A 21,830-nucleotide genomic window follows, 5' to 3' on the forward strand; every position below is an offset into this window, starting at 1 on the left:
TATTCTACCTTCAAATCGCATTCATAATACTATGATTCTTTTTACAGTTATTTTCCCCCCATGTTGTCCTAGCCTGTGTCCTTTGTGTCCTGTCCTAGCCCACTCCACGTGTATGTTTGATGGGGTGAAGGTGTACGGTGGTACCCACCCTACGGGGACCCCTGTAGCCACAGTGTGTGGCAGCTCCATCCCAGGGCCCTTCAGCACCCTGGGACCCATGCTGGTCAACTTCTACTCCGACTCCATCATCAACGACAACGGCTTCCTGGCTGAGTACAGAGCTATACGTGAGTATCATGCTTCAAGTCTGAGGCCCAATTCTAAATCAACCCTTGGACCCTAAGCCATCTACCAGAGGTGTCAAACTCAATTCCTGGCCGTGCCTCTGCTGGTTTTTGTTATTTCCAATTTAGACCTAGACAACAAGGTGAGGAGAGTTCCTAACTACCTTCAGAGGACTGGAGTTTGACACATTTGCTGTATGTACTTGAAAAGATCTGAGAAGATTTTATTTATGTAAGCAAATGTGGTGAAACGTCCACCTAGCTTACAAAAGGCAAGGGGGAGCTATTACCATATTGAGTATTTGTGCGTTCTGGCCCTGACTGGATCTGTCTGGGCCTCTGGGCTAAGAGTTTTGGGCTTTTGGCCTCATAGTTCTGGGGTTGTTTACCATTAAGAGGGGAATGCTGCCGTTGCGCTGGCGCTCCATTCAGCCCAGTGGAGAATGTGAGGAATGGAGAGAGACTGCGCTTTCTAACAATTAGAGGGGATTTGAGAGGAGAGAGGGCTCTGGATACAAGGCCGCAGCAGATGGATACCAGGCCAGGGACAACACATACACACAATAGACCCACACACACACACATACAGTGCCTTCAGAAAGTATTCACACCCATTTTACTTTTTCCAAATGTTGTTGTATTACAGCCTGACTTTAAAATTGATTAAAGTGCATTTTTTTGGTCACTAGCCTACACACAATAATACCCCATAATGTCAAAGCGGAATGATGTTTTTTTTTTACAAATTAATACAAAAATGTAAGCTGAAATGTTTCGAGTCAATAAGGATTCAACCCCTTTGTTATGGCTAGCCTAAATAAGTCCAGGAGTAAAAATGTGTTTAACAAGTCACATAATAAGTAGCATTGACTCACTCTGTGTGCAATAATAGTGTTTAACATGATTTTTTTTAAATCTCTGTACCCCACACATACAATTATCTGTAAGGTCCATCAGTCGAGCGGTGCATTTCAAACACTGATTCAACCACAAAGAAGGGCACCTATTGGTAGATGGATTAAAAAAATGAAAGGCAGACATTGACTATCCCTTTGAGCAGGGTGCACTTATGAATTTCTCTTTTGGATGGTGTATCAATGCATCCAGTCACTACAAAGATACAGGCGTCCTTCCTAACTCAGTTGCCGGAGAGGAAGGAAACCGCTCAGGGATTTCACCATGAGGCCAATTGTGACTTTAAAACAGTTTAATAGCTGTAATAGGATAAAACTGAGGATGGATCAACATTGTAGTTACTCCACAGTACTAACCTAATTGAAAAAAAATTATATATATTCCAAAACATGCATCTTGTTTGCAACAAGGCGCTAAAGTAATATTGCAAAAAATGTGGCAAAACAATTAACTTTTTATCCTGAATACAAAGTGTGTTATGTTTTGGGGCAAATCTAATACAACACATTACTGAGTATCACTCTACATATTTTCAAGCATGGTGATAGCTACATTATGTTATGGGTGTGCTTGTAAACATTAAGGACTGGGGAGTTTTTCAGGATAAAAAAAATATGTAATGGAGCTAAGCGCAGGCAAAATCCTAGAGGAAAATCTGGTTCAGCCTGCTTTCCCCCAGACACTGGGAGATGAATTCACCTTTCAGCAGGACAATAACCTAAAACACCAGGCCAATTCTACGCTGCAGTTGCTTACCAAGAAGACCGTGAATGTTCCCGAGTGGCTGATTTACAGTTTTGACTTAAATCTATTTTCATTTTCAACAAATTTGATAACATTTCTAAAAACATGTTTTGATTTTGTCATTACAGGGTATTGTGGTAAATGGGTGAGAATTGTTTTTGTTATCCATTTGAATTCAGGCTGTAACACAGCAAAATGTGGAATAAGTCAAGGGGTATGAATACTTTTCTGAAGAGAGAGAGACACACACACACACACACACACACCAATTCATAAGGATTAAACTCTGACCTCTGTAATATTCAGACATGCAGCCTGTCAGACAGAACAGTAAATATGTATCATCATCAGTAGCTAAATGACTCAGACGGGCACCCACACACTTCAGACAGGGCAGCCATTATAGCCTCTATAATGGGGGAGACACCACTCTCCATCAACCCTTTTAGATGATTCATGTCTAGAGGGGCAGGGTAAGCGTGACTGTCTGCACATTGAAAGCTCAGAGTAGTCAAAAACAAAAAGCCTTATTGCTTTATTTTTTGTGTGCTTCATAATGTAAACAGCTCTTCTCTCAGAGCCAAGACACACAACAAAATACAGCCTGAAAATAAACAGAATTCATTTAAGTATGATTCATTCAAGTATATTTAATTCAAGTAGCAGAAAAAGGGTGGAGGAAGGAGACTAATAAAGGGATTTGTGTTTCTGGTATGGTCAGAATGGTATTAATCAGTGTTTTTTTACTATTAGCATGTGGAGGTGTGTTCAACAGCACTTCTGGTACGGTCAGCAGCCCGGCTGGCATCGATAACTACCACCACAACATGAACTGTACCTACCACATCGTCGTCACTGAAAACAAGATCATCAGCCTCAAGTGAGTCCAAGGGACATGCTGCTTTGTCGACTAACCCAGAGAAGGTCTAATAATGATCAGAAAACCAACACAATCCATCATCATTAAAAATTTAACAGGGAGCAAATGCAAGGCTCAAGCTGAAGTGTTGACTTAGTCTAAAGCACATACAAGACTGCATTCTTAGCTAACAATAAGTACCTCATGTCTGTAGTGTAGTAAGATCATTCTGATTCTGAGAACAGACCGTCTCATGTCCCCCGATTCCACCTGCAGGTGTTAATGCCGTTGTGTCACACCATAACCCCCACAGAGAGAGAGAGTGTGTGTGTGTCGGTGTATGAGGAAAGATTTCCTCTATGGACCAGGCACCTCCTAACTCAAAAACAATTACTTTCCTCCTAAGGGACTTTCTGTGCGTGACAGTGTTTTAACAAACCCACATGAACAGGTTGACACCTTTTCCAGAAAGTCGTGTCGGGCTTTAAATGACACCACATCTCCTCAGATGTCCCATAACCCTCTGCCTCTCCTTCCACCAATCAGGTGGAACACCTTCCATCTGGAGGCGTCGTCGTCCTGTCACTATGACTATGTGATCGTGTACGACGGGCCCAACGCCATGGCTCCTATAATGGGGCAGTTCTGTGGCACGGAACTCCCGCCCAACCTCCAGTCCACAACCAATCAGATGTTTATCGCCTTCAGGACCGACTCATCCGTGTCTGGGATTGGCTGGAGGGCCACCTACATTGAGACTCTGGGTAGGTGATCTTACACATGGCTTCTCTATTGGTCTATTAAAAAACAGTGGATGGTGTTACATTTTTCTTATCTAAGTGTCCCAGACACTATATGGGCTATTTGAAAACAACGGACTGTATCTATATAAAAGATGGTTACATATCTTACATTGTCCTATACTTATTCAGGCCTCAAGCTACTGTCGACGTTAAGTTAATATAGTTTGTTTTACACTCACTCTAGAGAAGTGAGAGGCCAGGATTGTTGTTCTACTCTCTCCAATATTAACCCACATGTCTTAAATCGCTATGTGGGGAGTGGGGGGCTGTACATTCCCAATGACTGCCCCGCTGCGCATAAACAGCCTTTTGTCCATCCGATGGGCAGGGGGCCAGCCAGCCATATTAGTGTACTCAGACCAGGACAAAAGAGAGAGAGAGGCATTCTGCATGCATCAAGCTAGTGAATAAAAGGCGTGAATGTGAGAATGTTTTTTTTATCTCTTTTGCCATTTATTTTAATGCATTTTATCTAGTTGATTAGTGTTTGATAGTCTAGATACAAATGTCTCTATAAAGTATAGAGAGGGTTGATTTGTGTTTGATAGTCTACTGTAGATACAAAAGGCTCTATAAAGTACAGAGAGGGCTGAGAAAGAATCCAAGATTCCAGCATTGTCATAGAAGAGAGCCATGGTGAATCACCCCACTCTGTGTTACACTTAAATCAATCTCCAGCTGTGGTTACCCCTGTTTCCCATGAAGCAGAAGGCCCTCCGAGGGATGTGAGCAGCTGAACAGACTGGGCAGAGGGGGAAGATTTATGACGGCGCACACAAACGCTCCTCTGTCTCTAGGAATGTTAGGAGTTCTATAGGTTTTAACATATTATGTTCAATGTTCACAGCATACCCCCTCAGAGCTCAGACATCCAGTCCCTCAGTTAGTTTTGATGCATACAGCGCAGCAACAGCAGGAGGGACAACTGAGTATATGGGGACATGTGATATCTTGATGTGATATTAAATATCACTTGATGGGTGGATACTCAACAAGTGCTGTTTTGAATGTGTACCACCCTTGTTTGATTATGTAGGCCTATACATGTGTAATAACAGCCATGCAATCTTTGAGAATTCATGGATATTTAGCGCTATCTGCTGTTCACTTATGGAAGCCTGCATGAGAACTCCCGAAGCCCACACGAAATATCATCACTCTTTATCACATATGCCCATGTCTTCCTCTTCCACTTTTCTCTTCCTCCCCTGTCTCTCTCTCCAGGCCCGGCTCAAGGTTGTGGGGGTTATCTCTCTACACCTATAGGGATGTTTGGCTCTCCGGACTCTAACGGTGATGGGAACTATGAGTACAATATGGACTGCCTGTGGACCATCACCATGCCCATCAACAAAGTCATTAACCTCACCTTCTCCTCGTTTGAACTGGAGGGAACGTCTACATCTACCTGCCATTACGACTACGTCAAGGTTAGGAGATCTAGCATTCCTTCCATTCATTTGTTCACTCATTCGTTTATTTGCTCTCTTGTTTGTTCGTTCTTTCACTCATTAATCTGCTCTTTCTTTCTTTCTTTCTTTCTTTCTTTCTTTCTTTCTTTCTTTCTTTCTTTCTTTCTTTCTTTCTTTCTTTCTTTCTTTCTTTCTTTCTTTCTTTCTTTCTTTCTTTCTTTCTTTCTTTCTTTCTTTCTTTCTTCCCCCTTCTACCCTTCACCGTCAGATCTTTGACGGAGACAATATGAACTTCCCTCTGGTGGGGACGTACTGTGGACGTGATGTAATCCCGGGACCCTTTGTGTCTGTTAGTAACTTCCTGACTGTACACTTCGTCACTGACAGCTCTGTCAGCTACAGGGGCTTCAACGCCACCTACAGGGCACAGGACAGTAAGACACCCTTATGGTCTATTCCCTCCCTTTCTTTCTATAAAAGTTTACCTGCCCTGCACTCATTGGCTAATCCATCACACTATTATTAATAAAAACTTTGAACACATATTTACAGTACCAGTCAAAAGTTTGGACAAACCTACTCATTCAAGGGTTTTTCTTTATTTGTTACTATTTTCTACAATTTAGACTAATAGTGAAGACATCAAAACTATGAAATATCGCATATGGAATCATGTAGTAACCAAAAAAGTGTTACATTCTTCCAAGTAGCCACCCTTTGCCTTCATGACAGCTTTGCACACTCTTTGAAAACTCTCAACCAGCTTCATGAGCTAGTCACCTGGAATGCATTTCAATTAACAGATATTCCTTGTTAAAAGTTAATTTGTGGAATTTCCTTCCTTCCTTAATGTGTTTGAGCCAATCAGTTGTGTTGTGACAAGTTAGGAGTGGTATACAGAGGATAGCCCTATTTGGTAAAAGACCAAGTCCTTATTATGGCAAGAACAGCTCAAATAAGCAAAGAGAAACGACAGTCCATCGTTACTTTAAGACATGAAGATCAGTCAGTCCGGAAATGTCAAGAACTTTGACATTTTCTTCAAGTGCTGTCACAAAAACCATCAAGCACTATGATGAAACTGGCTTTCATGAGGACAGCCACAGGAAAGGAAGACCCAGAGTTAACTCTGCTGGAGAGGATAAGTTCATTAGAGTTAACTGCACCTCAGATTGCTGCTCAAATAAATGCTTCACAGATTTCAAGTAACAGACACATCTCAACATCAACTGTTCAGAGGAGACTGCGTGAATCTGGCCTTCATTGTCGAATTGCTGCAAGGAAACCACTACTAAAGGACACCAATAAGAAGAAGAGAGTTGCTTGGGCCAATCACGGTGGAAATTTGTCCTTTGGTCTTATGTGTCCAAATTTGAGATTTTTGGTTCCAATCGCTGTGTCTTTGTGAGATGCAGAGTAGGTGAATGGATGATCTCTGCATGTGTGGTTCCCACCGTGAAGCATGGAGGTGTGGGGGTGCTTTGCTGGTGACACTGTGATTTATTTAGAATTCAAGGCACACTTAACCAGCATGGCTACCACAGCATTCTGCAGTGATGCGCCATCCCTTCTGGTTTGCGCTTAGTGGGACTATCATTTGTTTTTCAACAGGACAATGACCCAAAACACACCTCAAGGCTATGTAATGGCTATTTGACCAAGGAGGAGAGTGATTGAGTGCTGCATCAGATGACTTGGCCTCCACGATCACCGACCTCAACCCAATTGAGATGCTTTTAGATGAGTTGGACCGCAGAGGGAAGGAAATGCAGCCAACAAGTGCTCAGCATATGTGGGAACTCCTTCAAGACTGTTGGAAAAGCATTCCTCATGAAGCTGGTTGAGAGAATGCCAAAAGTGTACAAAGCTTTCATCAAGGCAAAGGGTGGATACTTTGAAAAATCTAAAATATATTTTGATTTGTTTAACACTTTTTTTTGTTGGTTACTACATGATTCCATATGTGTTATTTCATAGCGTTGATGTCTTCACTATTATTCTACAATGTAGAAAATAGTAAAATTAAAGAAAAACCCTTGTATGAGTAGGTGTGTCCAAACTTTTGACTGGTACTGTATATTAATTGGCGTTTGGGTATTGCAATTCAAAAGACGTGTGTGTGTGTGTGTGTGTGTGTGTGTGTGTGTGTGTGTGTGTGTGTGTGTGTGTGTGTGTGTGTGTGTGTGTGCGTTATCCAGGACTCTGCGGAGGCACTCTGAACGCTACATATGCGGTCCAGACCATAACATCTCCTATGTACCCCAACGCCTATCCCCCGTTCATCTCATGTCGCTGGGTCCTGGATGCCCCTCCTCAGGAGAGCGTTAAAATAGCCGTACAGCAGTTCAACCTGCAGCCCAGCCAGAGCTGTAACACCAACTTCCTGCACATGAGTGACTGGCCTGTGGTGAGACAGGCTAGCCAATTTTTTGTTGTTGCTTTTTTTTATGTGTTTATTTGTACAGAGTGTTGTTGGGTCACTTGAAAGTCACCTACAATTAAACGTTGTATTATATACTAAATTTGTAGGATACTACTACTCTAGATGTCAGCTCTTTTAAACTGTTAACCATAACTGTGACAGTAGCCGTAACCGTTACTGTACTGACAGGCATACTTACACCTCCTTGTGAAGCTGACATGTATTGCATGTCAGGACTGGGAAGATTATTTTAGAAAGTTCATCTTCACTTACTCTGTGAGTCTCCAAAAAAGACTTCCTCTAATGCCCTTAATCTTTCTGTATTGTGTGTTTCACAGGGAGACTACGGACAGGCACACAAGTTCTGTGCTGCGGACCACATCCCAGACTTCTACAGCTACGGGAGGACCATGCACATCGTCTTCAAGTCTGACGCCTTCATCACCGGCAACGGAATGAGTCTGACCTATCAGGTGGCAGGTATGCTGATGGCAGACTTCCAACCGTTAAGAGGGAGAGGCTCCCTCTTACCCTATTCTCCTTTTACTAGTGACTTATTTTAAACATCTGTGTTTGTCCCATGTCTTTATCTTTAATGTATTTGTCTGGTGTTTTCTCCCTTGTCTGATTACTCGTCTCTCCTGTGTGTTCCTCCAGGTTGCAGCAGGACCTATGAGCAGGCCTACGGCTACCTGAAGAGCCCCGACTGGCCTAACATCTACCCCCACGATGTCGACTGTACCATCATCCTCATGGCCCCCCAGAACAACTCCATCTCTCTGTTCTTCAACAGCTTCAACCTGGAGTCCCACTCCACCTGTAGTTATGATTACCTAGAGGTGAGAACACAGACAGTCTGAGGACACACTGGCTCAGTCTGCCACTTTACTTGATGCATGGCCATTTTATACCATACACGGGCCTGGTTGAAATTCTCTCCTGACAGTCTGTTCTAAGTTATTTTTTTATGCCCATTTTCATATCTTGGAATGTTACATTTTGATGGCATTTGGATGACCACATAAAATATTATTTAGCTGCTTTATGAATTCTGTGTATCCCAGTCAGTCATTCCTTGGTGTTGTATGTTTATAAAAGGCAACGTCTCGTCCCTGTTCCTCAGGTCCGGAATGGCAGTACAGAATCTGCCCCACTGTTAGGAAAGTACTGCGGGTCCACACTTCCCAATCCTATATTCCCGGGCACCAACCAGCTTTACTTGCGCTTCAAGAGTGACTTCTCTGGTGCCAAGGACGGCTTTGAGATCACCTGGACCTCTTCTCCAGAGGGTGAGTGATTTAACCCTGTAGAGTGTCTCCATCCTGAAAGACAAGAGAGACACATTCCTAGTCCTAAACCATCTCCTCCTTCTGTAGTTTACCGTATGATGCAACCGAGGTAATGGTCAAGATCTATCCATTTGAATGACAAAATAGCGGTTTGGTTTATTAAAAAAGGAGCCTACCAAAGGTTATAACAGTGTATCTGTAGTACACAATTGTATAAGGGGATATCAACAGAGAGGTTGCTCGCTTTAACATTGTAGGTGTGTGTCTGTGCAGTATGTGTATTTTCATGTGTGTGTCTGTGTGTTTTCTCCTCAGGTTGTGGAGGGCGGTTATACGGAGACCATGGCTCTGTGACCAGTCCTAACTACCCTGGCACCTATGCCAACGGTACCCACTGTGAGTGGGGTATTAAGGCTCCTAATGGGCGTGTGGTGACTGTCACCTTTGCCCAGATCAGCATTGATGACCCAGGAGACTGCCAGAACAACTACCTGAAGCTGTTTGACGGGGAAGATGCTAGCACTCCTCCTATTGGCCCTTACTGTGGAGCGGTACGTAACATAGGAATTCATATTGAACTTTAGTTTACTTTGTTGATTTGTTTCCATTTTATTGTGGGGAACGTAGGTGTCATCATACTCAACCTCAAATGGTCTTGTTTTGGTGCGATGAACCAATAAACAATGAAGTTCAGAAAATGAACGGTGATTCGCACTAAAAACTAGACCACTTATTTTTCCTTGCTTTTCAGCAGGCAAAGGAAAATAATTTACATTTTATTGAGGAACAAAAGATCATATCCGGATTATGTGGCATTTGTACAATTTATCAATGGCGTTTATTATACAGTTAATATACAGATTATAACATACAATGAATGATTGTTGTCATATAAGGGCAAGGGTTATGTATGTGGTACCCCGTTTTTCTCCTCTAGCCCTCCCTTCTTTCTTGTCGTTCACAGGAGACGAATATCGCTCCGTTCACAGCATCCTCACACCACGTCTACGTGGTGTTCAACGCCCAGTACTCTGTCCTGCCTTCTGGGTTCAGGCTTACATGGAGCAGCTGATAGGACACACTAAGCACATGCTTGTTTACAGATTCTCTAATCATGCCAGTGAAGCTGGACATCTGCCATGAGATCTTAGCAGACCAATTAAATGTAAATAATGAAAAAGCTCTAAATTGGACCATAGAATGTTTGAATCATCTGTTTGTAGATAATTTTCAAAAAAATGGCAAATATGTATTTTATGGAGTTGCAATTGTGTAATAAATGAATGTATTTTTTCATATAAGATCTTTGATGTGCCAGCCGACATAGCAACCTTTTAATAAAAGTTATGTTTTAAACGTATTATGGGGGTATCTATCTTACAGGGCAGCAGTTGTATTGAATTGTAAAAGCATGTATTACATCAGGAGACAACTTTATGACCAGACTGACGTTCCACATACACATATTATTAGTGGAATGTGTTTGGGTTCTGAGAAGCAACAGTCATGCAAAACATGAAACAAGCTCCTTTTTTATTAGTAGGGATCTCTCTTAAAATACTTATGTCTCTTAATCAAAAGATGTTGTTGGTATACACTGAGTGTACAAAACATTAGGGACGTTAGGAGCATAGATGAGGATATGATAACCTCAGCTCTAAATATGCAGTGACAGCCCGAATATACATTCTGTAGGGTCTTTGTACCCTTCAATGGCCCGCTGTTGCTACATTAGGTTGTATGTACACTGAGTGTACAAAATATTAGGAACAACTTTCTAATATTGAGTTGCCCTCAGAACAGCCTTAATTCATCGGGGAAATGGACTCTATAAGGTGTCAAAAGCGTTCCACAGGGATGCTGGCCCATGTTGACTCCAATGCTTCTCACAGTTGTCAAGTTGGCTGGATGTCCTATGGGTGGTGGATCATTCTTGATACACACAGGAAACTGTTGAGCATGAAAACCCGTTCTTGATACACTCCAACTGCTACGCCTGGCACCTACTACCATACCCTGTTCAAAGGCACTTTAATATTTTGTTTCTTGCTCTTTCACCATCTGAAAGGCACACATACACAATCCATATCTCAAGGCTTAAAAATCCTTCTTTAATCTGTCTCCACCCCATCCACAATGATTTTAGTGGATTTAACAAGTGACATCAATAAGGGATAATAGCTTTCACCTGTGTCCAACTGGTCAGTCTGTCTTGGAAAAACAGGTGTTCATGTTTTGTACACTTCTATTATGTTCATTCCATTTATCAACAGGAACATTTTGGCTGGCCCTTTTCGCTCCCATTTTGTTTCCCCCTAAACACACACATGCATACTCCACAAACACACACACACCTTCTACACAAGCTCCCTGTCAGTGAGTGTGTCTAATTCCATCAGTTATTGGACTGTCTAATTTGAGTGGAGTTTCAAACCCTCTGGCTCTGCTAGTGCCCCTGGACACGCCTCAACTGACATGACGCCTCTGACAGCCCTGATCAAACAGACAGTAAGAGAGAAGGAAAGAGGGGGATAGTAAAGAGAGATAGGAGAGACGGGGTAGCAGAGAGCAAGAAAGAGAGGCTGAGAGAGAAAGTAGAGCGGGAGGAGAGGGAAAAGGAGAGGGATGGATAGCGGAGAGGGAGAAGGAGAGAGAGATTGATAGCAGGGAGAGAGGGATCAGAGTAAATGCTGTCAGAACCAGACTTACACAGACAGTGCTAATATTGTTCTGACAGCTCTTGGTTATGGGAGAAAAGGATCAGGAAGGCTAGCGCTCTCAGGGGAGTAAGAATGGTCTGCGGGACTTAAGCGGTATTATTCTGCAGGAACTGATAAAGGAACATCAGAAATGCAGAGTATCTCACTTAGTGTGTTCGGGTAAAGCCTCCCACAGCAGGTCTACAGACAAAAGCCCAGGTAAACGTTTACATTTGAGGCATTTAAGACGATCTTATCCAGAGCGACTTACAATCAATCAATCACATGTATTCATAATGCCCTTTTTACATCAGCAGATGTCACAAAGTGTTTAATCTAAAACCCAGCCAAAAACCCCAAACAGCAAGCATTAATAATAATATAATAATAATAAATTACATTTGTAAAGCACTTTTCATTATACAGAATAATCTCAAAGTGCATAAAATACATTTAAAAACAAATATAATAATGTTTTTTTTGGGACAACTAGACCAGGCAACTGACACAAAGAACACAGCTGACGCTACAAGGGACAAAGACAAGCCCAGCTTTCTTTATCTAACTTTGCATTGTTGGAAAAGGACCTGTAAGTAAGCATTTCACTGTTAGTCTCCACTTGTTGTTAACGAAGCATGTGACAAATACAATTTGATTTAAAAGTCTTCCTAAAGAGAAAGGTCCTTAGGCCCATTTTAAAGGAGCCCAGAGGCTGAAGTGCCTTCAGGTGGTCCTGGAGGGCATTCCAGAGGCTGGGGGCGGTCAAGCTGAAAGTCTGATCCCCCAAGGAGCTGAGCTTGGTCCTGGGGGCGTGGAGTCGCTTGTCCTAACGGTGCAGGTGGGGTTATGGAGGGAGAGTAGTTATTTTAGATAAGGAGGGGCATTGCCATGAACACACTGGAATGTCCGCAGGAGGGTTTTGAATTCAATCCGTAATGAGATGGGGAGCCAGTGCAGAGAGATGCCGCGATGGGGTTGATGTGATGGCGTTTCCGCACTCTCATCAGGATCCTGGCAGCGCCGTTCTGGATGTACTGGAGCTTCTGGAGACTCCTGCCTGGGTTCCCGATGAAGAGTGTGTTGAGGTAGTCCAGCCTTAAGGAGATAGAATGACGCTTTACGCGGTTGTTTGACGTGGCTGTCAAAGGTCAGGGAGGAATCAAGCTTTACACCCAGACTGGAAACTCAGGGGGAGAGAGGCGTGTTCTGTCCTGCTATGGTGAGGTGTGTTATTGGTGAGTGCTGGACCTGATAGTGGGTGCCAACAATGCAGGGCCTCGGTTTTGCTGCTGTTCAGTTGAAGGAAGTTTTGCTTCATCAAGGCAGGTGTTCAGATGGGCACATGCATCAGAGGGACTTGGGGCAGGGTGGGACACGTTCGCCCCTCATAGTCAAGCATACAGCATTAAGGCATGTGGACTAACGGACAAAATAATTGTCACATTAATGCCATTGGGGCACCACAGCCGGTTGAGTAAAATGGACTAATTCCCTTATAGGCCCAAGTTCACAGGGTATACAGAGTTCATCAACGCAAGCAAAGCAGAGCTCAGCTGGAGTGTGAGAATAGGAGAGTGAGGTTATAGTCACCAACACAAAGCCATTGCAGTTATAGTCACCAACACAAAGCCTGACAGTGCCATCCCCACCAGGACAATGCCATCCAGGTTAGCATCCATGCCGTCCAGTCCGGGAACCACAGGTTAGAGGGGGTCTAGGCCAAGGCAGAGGTTGATCTTGCCCCCCACATAGCGCTTCATACTGATCAGGTAGTCTTTGCAACACAGCATGAGGCCTCACTCTCCGATCAACTGCTTGTTCTGATTGTAGGCAACAGTAAATGCAATGACTAGAGAGTGAGAGAGATTGGGGAAGTGTGAGGTGCCCTCTTACACTCAATAACTTGTTGTTTCACCTGTAGCTGCAATGATTGCAGCAAAGCATCCCCAAACCATCACACTACCACCACCGTGCTTGACAATTTGCATGAGGTTCTTACTGTGGAATGCAGGGTTTGATTAATGCCAGACATAACGGGACCCATGTCGTCCAAAAAGTTCCACATTTCACTCTGTCCATAGAACATTCTTCCAGTAGTCTTGACAATCATCCAGGTGCTTTCAGGTGCTTTTTCGCAAATTTGAGTCTACTTTTTGGATGGCAAAAACCAAGCGCTGCGTTCCGCAGTAAGAACATTGTACTAACGGTCAAGCACGGTGGTGGTAGTGTGATGGTGTGGGATGCTTTGCTGCCTCAGGACCAGGAAGACTTGCCATCATTGAAGGAACCATGAATTCCACTTTGTATCAGAGAATTCTACAGGAGGATGTCAGGCTATCCGTCTGTGAGCTGAAGCTGAAGCGCAGCTGCGTCATGCAGCAAGACAACGATCCAAATCACACAAGCAAGTCTACATCAGAGTGGCTGAAAAGCAACACAGTTAATGTTTTGGAAGTCCAGACCTAAACCCCATTTGAGATGTTGTGGCAGGACCTGAAACGAGCAGTTCATGCTCGAACACCCACAAATGTTGCTGAATTAAAGCAGTTTTGCATGGAAGAGTGGGACAAAATTCCTCCACATCGATGTGAGAGACTGATCAACAACTACAGGAAGTGTTTGGTTGCAGTCATTGCAGCTAAAGGTTATTAAGTGTAAGGGGGCAATTACTTTTTCACACAGGGACATTGGGTGTTGCATAACTTTGTTTACAAAATAAATTACATAAGTATCCACATTGTGTGTTACTTGTTCACTCAGGTTCCCTTTCTCTAAATTAGGTTTTGGTTGAAGTGTCAAAAATATGCAAAAACAGAGAAAATCTGAAATGTGGGAAATACAGTTGAAGTCGGAAGTTTACATACACCTTAGCCAAATACATTTAAACTCAGTTTTTCACAATTCCTGACATTTAATCCTAGTAAAAATCCCTGTTTTAGGTCAGTTAGGATCACCACTTTATTTTAAGAATGTGAACTGTCAGAGTAATAGTAGAGAGAATGATTTATTTCAGCTTTTATTTCTTTCATCATATTCCCAGTTTTACATACACTCAATTAGTATTTGGTAGCATTGCCTTTAAATTGTTTAACTTGGGTCAAACATTTCGGGTAGCCTTCCACAAGCTTTCCACAATAGGTTGGGTGAATTGTGGCCCATTCCTCCTGACAGAGCTGGTGTAACTGAGTCAGGTTTGTAGGCCTCCTTGCTTGCACATGCTTTTTCAGTTCTGCCCACAAATTTTCTATAGGATTGAGGTCAGGGCTTTGTGATGGCCACTCCAATACCTTGACTTTGTTGTCATTAAGCCATTTTGCCACAACTTTGGAAGTATGCGTGGGGTCATCGTCCATTTGGAAGACCCATTTGCGAGCAAGCTTTAACTTCCTGTCACGACTGTGTGTAGGAACGGACCAAGGCGCAGCGTGAATATTTTTATTATAATGTGAAACTATGCAAGACATACAATAAAACAAAAACAAAACAACAAACCGTGACGAAGAGGTGCTACATGCACTAACTCAAAATAATCTCCCACAAACAAAGGTGGGAAAAATAACTACTTTAATATGATCCCCAATTAGAGACAACGATGTCCAGCTGCCTCTAATTGGGGATCATCCAAAAAACCCAACATAGAAAAACAGAAACTAGAACCAAACACCATAGAAAAATAAAACTAGAATAAACCCCCCCAGTCATGCCCTGACCTACTCTACCATAGAAAATAGGAGCTCTCTATGGTCAGGACGTGACACTTCCTGACTGATGTCTTGAGATTTTGCTTCAATATATCCACATATTTTTCTTTCCTCATGATGCCATCTATTTTATGAAGTGCACCAGTCCCTCCTGCAGAAAAGCACCCCCACAACATGATGCTGCCACCCCCGTGCTTCACGGTTGGGATGGTGTTTTTTGGCTTGCAAGTATCCCCCTTTTTCCTCCAAACATAACGATGGTCATTATGGCCAAACAGTTCTATTTTTGTTTCATCAGACCAGAGGACATTTCTCCAAAAAGTACGATCTTTGTCCCCATGTGCAGTTGCAAACCGTAGTCTGGCTTTTTTAATGGGGGTTTTGGAGCAGTGGCTTCTTCCTTGCTGAGCGGATTTTCCCATGATGTCAAGCAAAGAGGCACTAAGTTTGAAGGTAGGCCAAAATGACCTCCTCCACACTGATCCTCAACATGAGGGCCACACAAGAGTGTGTCCTCAGTCTCCTCCTGTATTCTCTGTATACCCATAACTGCGTGGCCTAACACAGTTCCAACTCCATCATCAAGTTTGCTGACGACACGACAGTAGTAGGTCTAATTACCTACTCCCTCCCTAGGCACTATAACGGTGTAGTACCAGGTAAACAACCTCTCCCGCAATGTCAGCAAAATAAAGGAGCTGATTATGGACTTCAGGAGGAACCAGGCTGGGCATGCCCCCATCCTTATTAATGGGGCCGCCACGGAGACAGACGTACACATTTCAGAGGACACCACAGAGATGACTCCGGGGCCAGACCCTGGTCTCTACACATTGAGAACAGTTTTTTTTACTACAGATACTGTCTGCTGTGAATTATAAGTAGCTTTCATACAAATCTTAACCTTGTGACCCATTCTATACATCTGTTGTTTGTCATGTAGACTGAAGGGTGTGTATCTACAATAATTCCACGACACTCCTTTCATATTTTCTTTAATGTAATCTATGGACATATTGTGTATTGGGACCCCAGTGAAGACTCCCCTCAACCTAGCATAAGCACCATGGACACAGCTTTTAACCTTCTACCCATTAAGCTTTTCCATTTGCAACCAGGCTTCCCTTGCTGAGCCTGAGTACCATAAAATATTAGCATTCTACCATTTCTAATGAACCAGGCTAGATTGACTTCACCTATCTCTTTCTCTATGGCATTGGTTAATCGGATAGCGTGTAAATGAGACCCTGTGGTCTCATCAAACACCATCACAACTTTCCACTCTGACACATTATTACCCTTGCTTCTTACCTTGGCCCTCTCCATGCTTTCTTTAATAGACGCTCCACTGCTTTCAGTATCATGATCTCTCTTCTTTCTATGTCTTTCCACTACAGACCATTCAGATCCTTGACCCTCATCCTCCCGCTCCATATCAAATCCAAATCTCTTCATTCAAAGACTCAATCATGGACACTCTTACTGACAGTTGTGGCTGCTTTGCGTGATGTATTGTTGTCTCTACCTTCTTGCCCTTTGTGCTGTTGTCTGTGCCCAGAAATGTTGCTACCATGTTGTTGTCATGTTGTGTTGCTACCATTCTGTGTTGTCATGTGTTGCTGATGTGTTGTCTTTGGTCTCTCTTTATGTAGTGTTGTGTTGTCTCTCTTGTCGTGATGTGTGTTTTGTCCTATGTTATTTATTTGTATTTTTTTATTTTTAATCCCAGCCCCTGTCCCCGTAGGTCTTTTGCCTTTTGGTAGGCCATCATTGTAAATAAGAATTTGTTCTTAGCAAGCTAACTGATCTAATAATAAAGTTGTGTTACCTTGCAATAACTCATACAGCATGCTAATAACTGACATACTTGAGGCTAATATTTCATTATGAGCCTAATACAGACCCACTAACATTTTTTATAAGATTGTGGCCCCACTAGTGTGACACTTGATCTACAAAAGTATGTCTTTAAATTGCCCTCATCCTGTGAACAGGGTTCTGGAAGAACACCTCATAAATCAATGCGGAAACTAAACAGGGGTAGTCCCTCATGACAAAGTACTACTGAATTACTACTCATCACTACTACACCAAACCAACTGGCAGTGGTGGAAAAAGTACCCAACTGTCATCCTTGCGTAAAAGTAAAAATACCTTAATAGAAAGTAACTTAAGTAAAAGTATAAGTCATCTACTCAAATTCTATTTGAGTAAAAGTCTAAAAGTACTTGGTAAAAAAATAGTAAAAGTATAAATAATTTCAAATTCCTTATATTAAACAAACCAGATGGCACCATTTTCTTGTTTTTTAAATTTACGGATAGCCAGGGGCACACTCCAACATTCAGACATCATTTACAAACGAAGCATGTGTGTTTAGTGAGTCCGCCAGATTAGAGGCAGTAGGGATGACCAGGGATGTTCTCTGTTTAGTGAGTCCACCAGATTAGAGGCAGTAGGGAGGACCAAGGATGTTCTGTTGATAAGTGCTTGAATTTGACTCTTTTCCTGTCCTGCTAAGCATTCAAAATGTAACGAGTACTTTTGGGTGTCAAGGAAAATGTATGGAGTAAAAAGTACAATATTTTCTTAAGGAATGTAGGAATGTAGTGAAGTAAAAGTAGTCAAAAAAATGTATAGTAAAGTACAGATAACCGACAAAACTACTTAACTAGTACTTTAAAGTACTGCCTACTGGTTTTACTACTTGGTATTGAGATCTGTAATAAACCAATAGGGATGTATATAGTAATTTAAGTAGTAATAAGTGATAGATTGGGACATACAGTGCCTTCGGAAAGTATTCAGACCTCTTGACTTTTTACACATTTTGTTACATTACAGCCTTATTCTAAAATGGATTAAATTAAACAAAAAATCCTCAGCAATCTACACACAATATCCCATAATAACAAAGCGAAAACAGTTTTTTTTTATTGGCAAATGTATTAAAAATTAAAAACAGAAATACCTTATTTGTCATTATGGGGTATTAAAACAATTTAATCAATTTTAGAATAAGGCTGTAATGTAACAAAATGTGGAAAAGGTCAAGGGGTCTGAATACTTTCCCAACAGCACTGTATGTCTACTGGTGAACACCACATATTTCCTACTCAAATCAGTGCATCATTCACTACAATATTGAGGAAGTATTGAGCGTTTGGGTATCTACTACTTAAAACGTACACATTCCTAAGCAATTCCTACATATTCACTATTGAATTACTATACAATGCCTACAGGTTACTGCTGTATGCCTACTCAATCCCTATTGAATTACTACTGCCATCTGTGAAATAAACCAGTAGTGATTTATGAAGTAATTTAAGTAGTAATGGGTGGTAATAAGGACGAACAGTATGTCTACTGGTGAACACTACATATTTCCTACTCAAATATATTTGTATCTACTACTTAAAACCTCCACATTCCTAAACAATTCCCCCATGTTCATCAAACAAGAAATAATCTTATACAAACTTAATTGCATTTTTATTTTATTAAATTAATTAACATTGATTACATTTCTTAAATTCCTTAATTACAAAACATTTAATCCATTTGCCTTCATTCAGCTTTGACTTAACTGTCTTCAGATCGTCTTTTTTGTTGGAGCCACATTTCTCTACCACGTAACCTTAAAGAAAATAAAGACAAGAACAAGAGACAACCAATTATAACTTATGCCATTACCAATAATCTGCTAACAGAGGTCGCATAAGATAACACAGAAAGGGCCTCCCGAGTGGCGCAGCGGTCTAAGGCACTGCATCGCAGTGCCAAAGGCATTACTACAGACCCGGGTTCATTTCTGGCTGTGCCACAACCGCCCGTGGCCGGGAGTCCCATAGGACGGCGCACAATTGGCCCAGCGTCGTCCGGGTTAAGGGAGGGTTTGGCCGGTGAGGCTTTACTTGGCTCATCGCGCTCTAGTAACTCCTTGTGGCAGGCCGGTTTATATGGACCAACATCGCACAGGGAGCAGTGCGAGCAGCGATGACGTCATTCCGTCATCTAAAAACTTGGCAGATATTGGATGAATAGAAAATGTTATTATCTTCAGCTGTGAGTTATATAAACTGCTAAAGAACGACATGAAAGTATTCAAAAAATATAAAGGAAAGTTACATTTACAGATGATCCCAGCATAAGGGCTGTGAAAGACAGAATAAGAATGATGGAAGATGATTACATTAGGGATTGTCAAACAGTAGCTAGCTAACAACAACCAACTACTTCCTTTTTTGTGTTGGGTCATTGTCCTGTTGCAAATCAAACGATATAATCAGTCTATAGATAGAGGCCTCTGTTTTGCTGTTTTGCTGTAGAAATCACCAGCCCCAGCCTACCCTGAAGCTAATATCGTTGTCTCCCAACTAAGCGGAAAACAAGATGGGATGGCGTATCGCTGCAGAATGCTGTGGTAGCCATGCTGGTTAAGTTGCCTAGAATTCTAAATAAATCACTGACAGTGTCACCAGAAAGCATTCCCATACCATCACATTTCCTCCTCCATGCTTCATGGTGGGAACCACAAATGCAGCGATCATCCGTTCACCTACTCTGCGTCTCACAAAGACACGGCGGTTGGAACCAAAAATCTCCAATTTGGACTCATCAGACCAAAGGACAGATTTCCACCGGTCTAATGTCCATTGCTCGCGTTTCTTGGCCCATGCAAGTCTGTTCTTCTTATTGGTGTCTTTCAGTAGTGGTTTCTTTGCAGCACTTCGACCATGAAGGCCTGATTCACACAGTCTCCTCTGAACAGTTGATGTTGAGATTTGTCTGTTACTTGAACTCCGTGAAGCATTTATTTGGTCTGCAATTTCTGAGGCTGGTAAATCTAATGAACTTATCCTCTGCAGCAAAGGTAACTCTGAGTCTTCCTTTCCTGTGGCGGTCCTCATGAGAGCCAGTTTTTAATATTTTTTATTTTTTATTTAACCTTTATTTAACTAGGCAATTTAATTTTAGCGCTTGATGGTTTTTGCAACTGCACTTGAAGAAACTTTTAAAGTTCTTGAAATGTATTTGAGCTGTTCTTGCCATAAAATGGACTAGGTCTTTTACCAAATAGGGCTATCTTCTGTATACCACCCCTACCTTGTCACAACACAACTGATTGGCTCAAACGCATTAAGAAGGAAAGAAATTCCACAAATTAACTTTTAACAAGATACACCTGTTCACTGAAATGCATTCCAGGTGACTACCTCATGAATCTGGTTGAGAGAATGCCAAGAGTGTGCAAAGCTGTCATCAAGGCAAAGGGTGGCTACTCTGAAGAATCTCAAATATAAAATATATTTTTATTTGTTTAACACTTTTTTGGTTACTACATGATTCCATATGTGTTATTTCGTAGTTGTGATGTCTTCACTATTGTTCTACAATGTAGAAAATAGTAAAAATAAAGAAAAATCCTTTATTGAGTAGGTATGTCCAAACTTTTGACTGGTACTGCATGAATGACTGCATTATCCATAGCAGGACCCATAGACACCCAGCACTCACAGCCCTGTCCTCTGTCCCTTGTGCCTCCCAATAGCTAATATCGTTGTCTCCCTTATGCGCACACATACACAAGCACACACTTCTTTCATCTCATGTTTTTTTCTCTCTCCTTTTTTGGATGTGAATTGAGTAAAGTTAAATATTTTACAGTGCAAACAGAGAGTGGCCCTGAATCCCAGGTTTCTCCCCGGCTCACAGTGAAGGCAAAGTTCATCTGTGCTGCAAGCATCTGTTGCCACTCACCGTCCGCCAAATATAATCAGTCTATACATAGAGGCCTCTGTTTAGCTGTAGAAATCACCAGCCCCAGCCTACCCTGAAGAACAAGGGCACAGAAAATGAGAGGGAAAGAGTGAAAGGAAGAAAGAGAAAGGTTGGGAAGGAGTGAGTGAGAGAGAGAAACACGACTCAGGGAGTGTTGTATGGAGGCTCGTCAACCCAACACAGCCAAGCACGAAGAAGGTAGCACTCAGCCAGGGGAGCCCTCTATGTTTACCTCCTCCTGTTCATGCCTGTCTAGGTGTTCTACGCTGGAGGAAGAGCAGGAGGAGAACGGGGAGGAAGCTCAGGTTGCAGTGTATTGTGTTATGGTGCCGTGTCTGAGCCAGGCGACTAGGAGCCAGGCCAGAGAATGTGTCTCCCAAGCAAGGTAATGTTAGAAAGGTATTACTACTATAGTGGGCCAAACTAGGAGGCTTGAGAGCTGATACTAGGAGAGAGCAGCTGCTATGGACTGAACTGACTGGCAGCTGCCCAGGAATTCTACTACTATTGTGTGATGTATTCTTAAACTCTGTTTATCATCATGTGAAAGAAAGAGAAAAGTTATTTGAAAGAAATAAGCATTCGTTGTTCACTGTTATGCCCAGTTTTGGTTGTTTTCAAAAATGATTTATTAATGAATGATTAAATTGCCTATTGTTTAACGCTCAATCCAATAGATAGCCTACATATGGGTCGTCACTAGTGACCTCAGCCAGAAAGTCAAAGTTAAAATCTGATTTTAAGCCTAACCCTAAGTTTAACCCTAACCTTAACCACACTGCTAACCTCATGCCGAACCCTGACCTTAAATTAAGACCATAGCTAATTGTTGTTTTCATACATTTTTATGACAGCGAATTTTGACTTGGCAACTAGTGACAACCCTACAATGAACATAGAATAAGTATTTATAAATTG

At 42.1% G+C, this 21,830-nt stretch overlaps 2 protein-coding genes across 2 annotated transcripts in view; both read left to right on the plus strand.

Moving 5' to 3' along the window:
- The window catches only part of cubn (cubilin (intrinsic factor-cobalamin receptor)), a 54,909-nt gene extending 44,821 nt beyond the window's left edge, over positions 1-10,088 (plus strand). The window contains exons 56-66 of the mRNA XM_014157416.3: positions 99-287; positions 2,697-2,823; positions 3,349-3,566; positions 4,830-5,035; positions 5,286-5,451; positions 7,216-7,424; positions 7,778-7,919; positions 8,097-8,278; positions 8,563-8,728; positions 9,044-9,279; positions 9,693-10,088. Of these exons, the coding sequence (XP_014012891.3) occupies positions 99-287; positions 2,697-2,823; positions 3,349-3,566; positions 4,830-5,035; positions 5,286-5,451; positions 7,216-7,424; positions 7,778-7,919; positions 8,097-8,278; positions 8,563-8,728; positions 9,044-9,279; positions 9,693-9,800 (1,949 nt within the window). The 3' untranslated portion in view covers positions 9,801-10,088. The remainder of the gene's footprint in view (positions 1-98; positions 288-2,696; positions 2,824-3,348; positions 3,567-4,829; positions 5,036-5,285; positions 5,452-7,215; positions 7,425-7,777; positions 7,920-8,096; positions 8,279-8,562; positions 8,729-9,043; positions 9,280-9,692) is intronic.
- An 11,059-nt stretch (positions 10,089-21,147) lies between these two features.
- The window catches only part of rsu1 (Ras suppressor protein 1), a 44,983-nt gene continuing 44,300 nt past the window's right edge, over positions 21,148-21,830 (plus strand). The window contains exon 1 of the mRNA XM_014157417.3: positions 21,148-21,297. Within this exon, the coding sequence (XP_014012892.1) occupies positions 21,280-21,297 (18 nt within the window). The 5' untranslated portion in view covers positions 21,148-21,279. The remainder of the gene's footprint in view (positions 21,298-21,830) is intronic.

This window comes from Salmo salar, chromosome 19 (assembly GCF_965601325.2).
Source record: "Salmo salar chromosome 19, fSalSal1, whole genome shotgun sequence".
Lineage (NCBI taxonomy): Eukaryota > Metazoa > Chordata > Actinopteri > Salmoniformes > Salmonidae > Salmo > Salmo salar.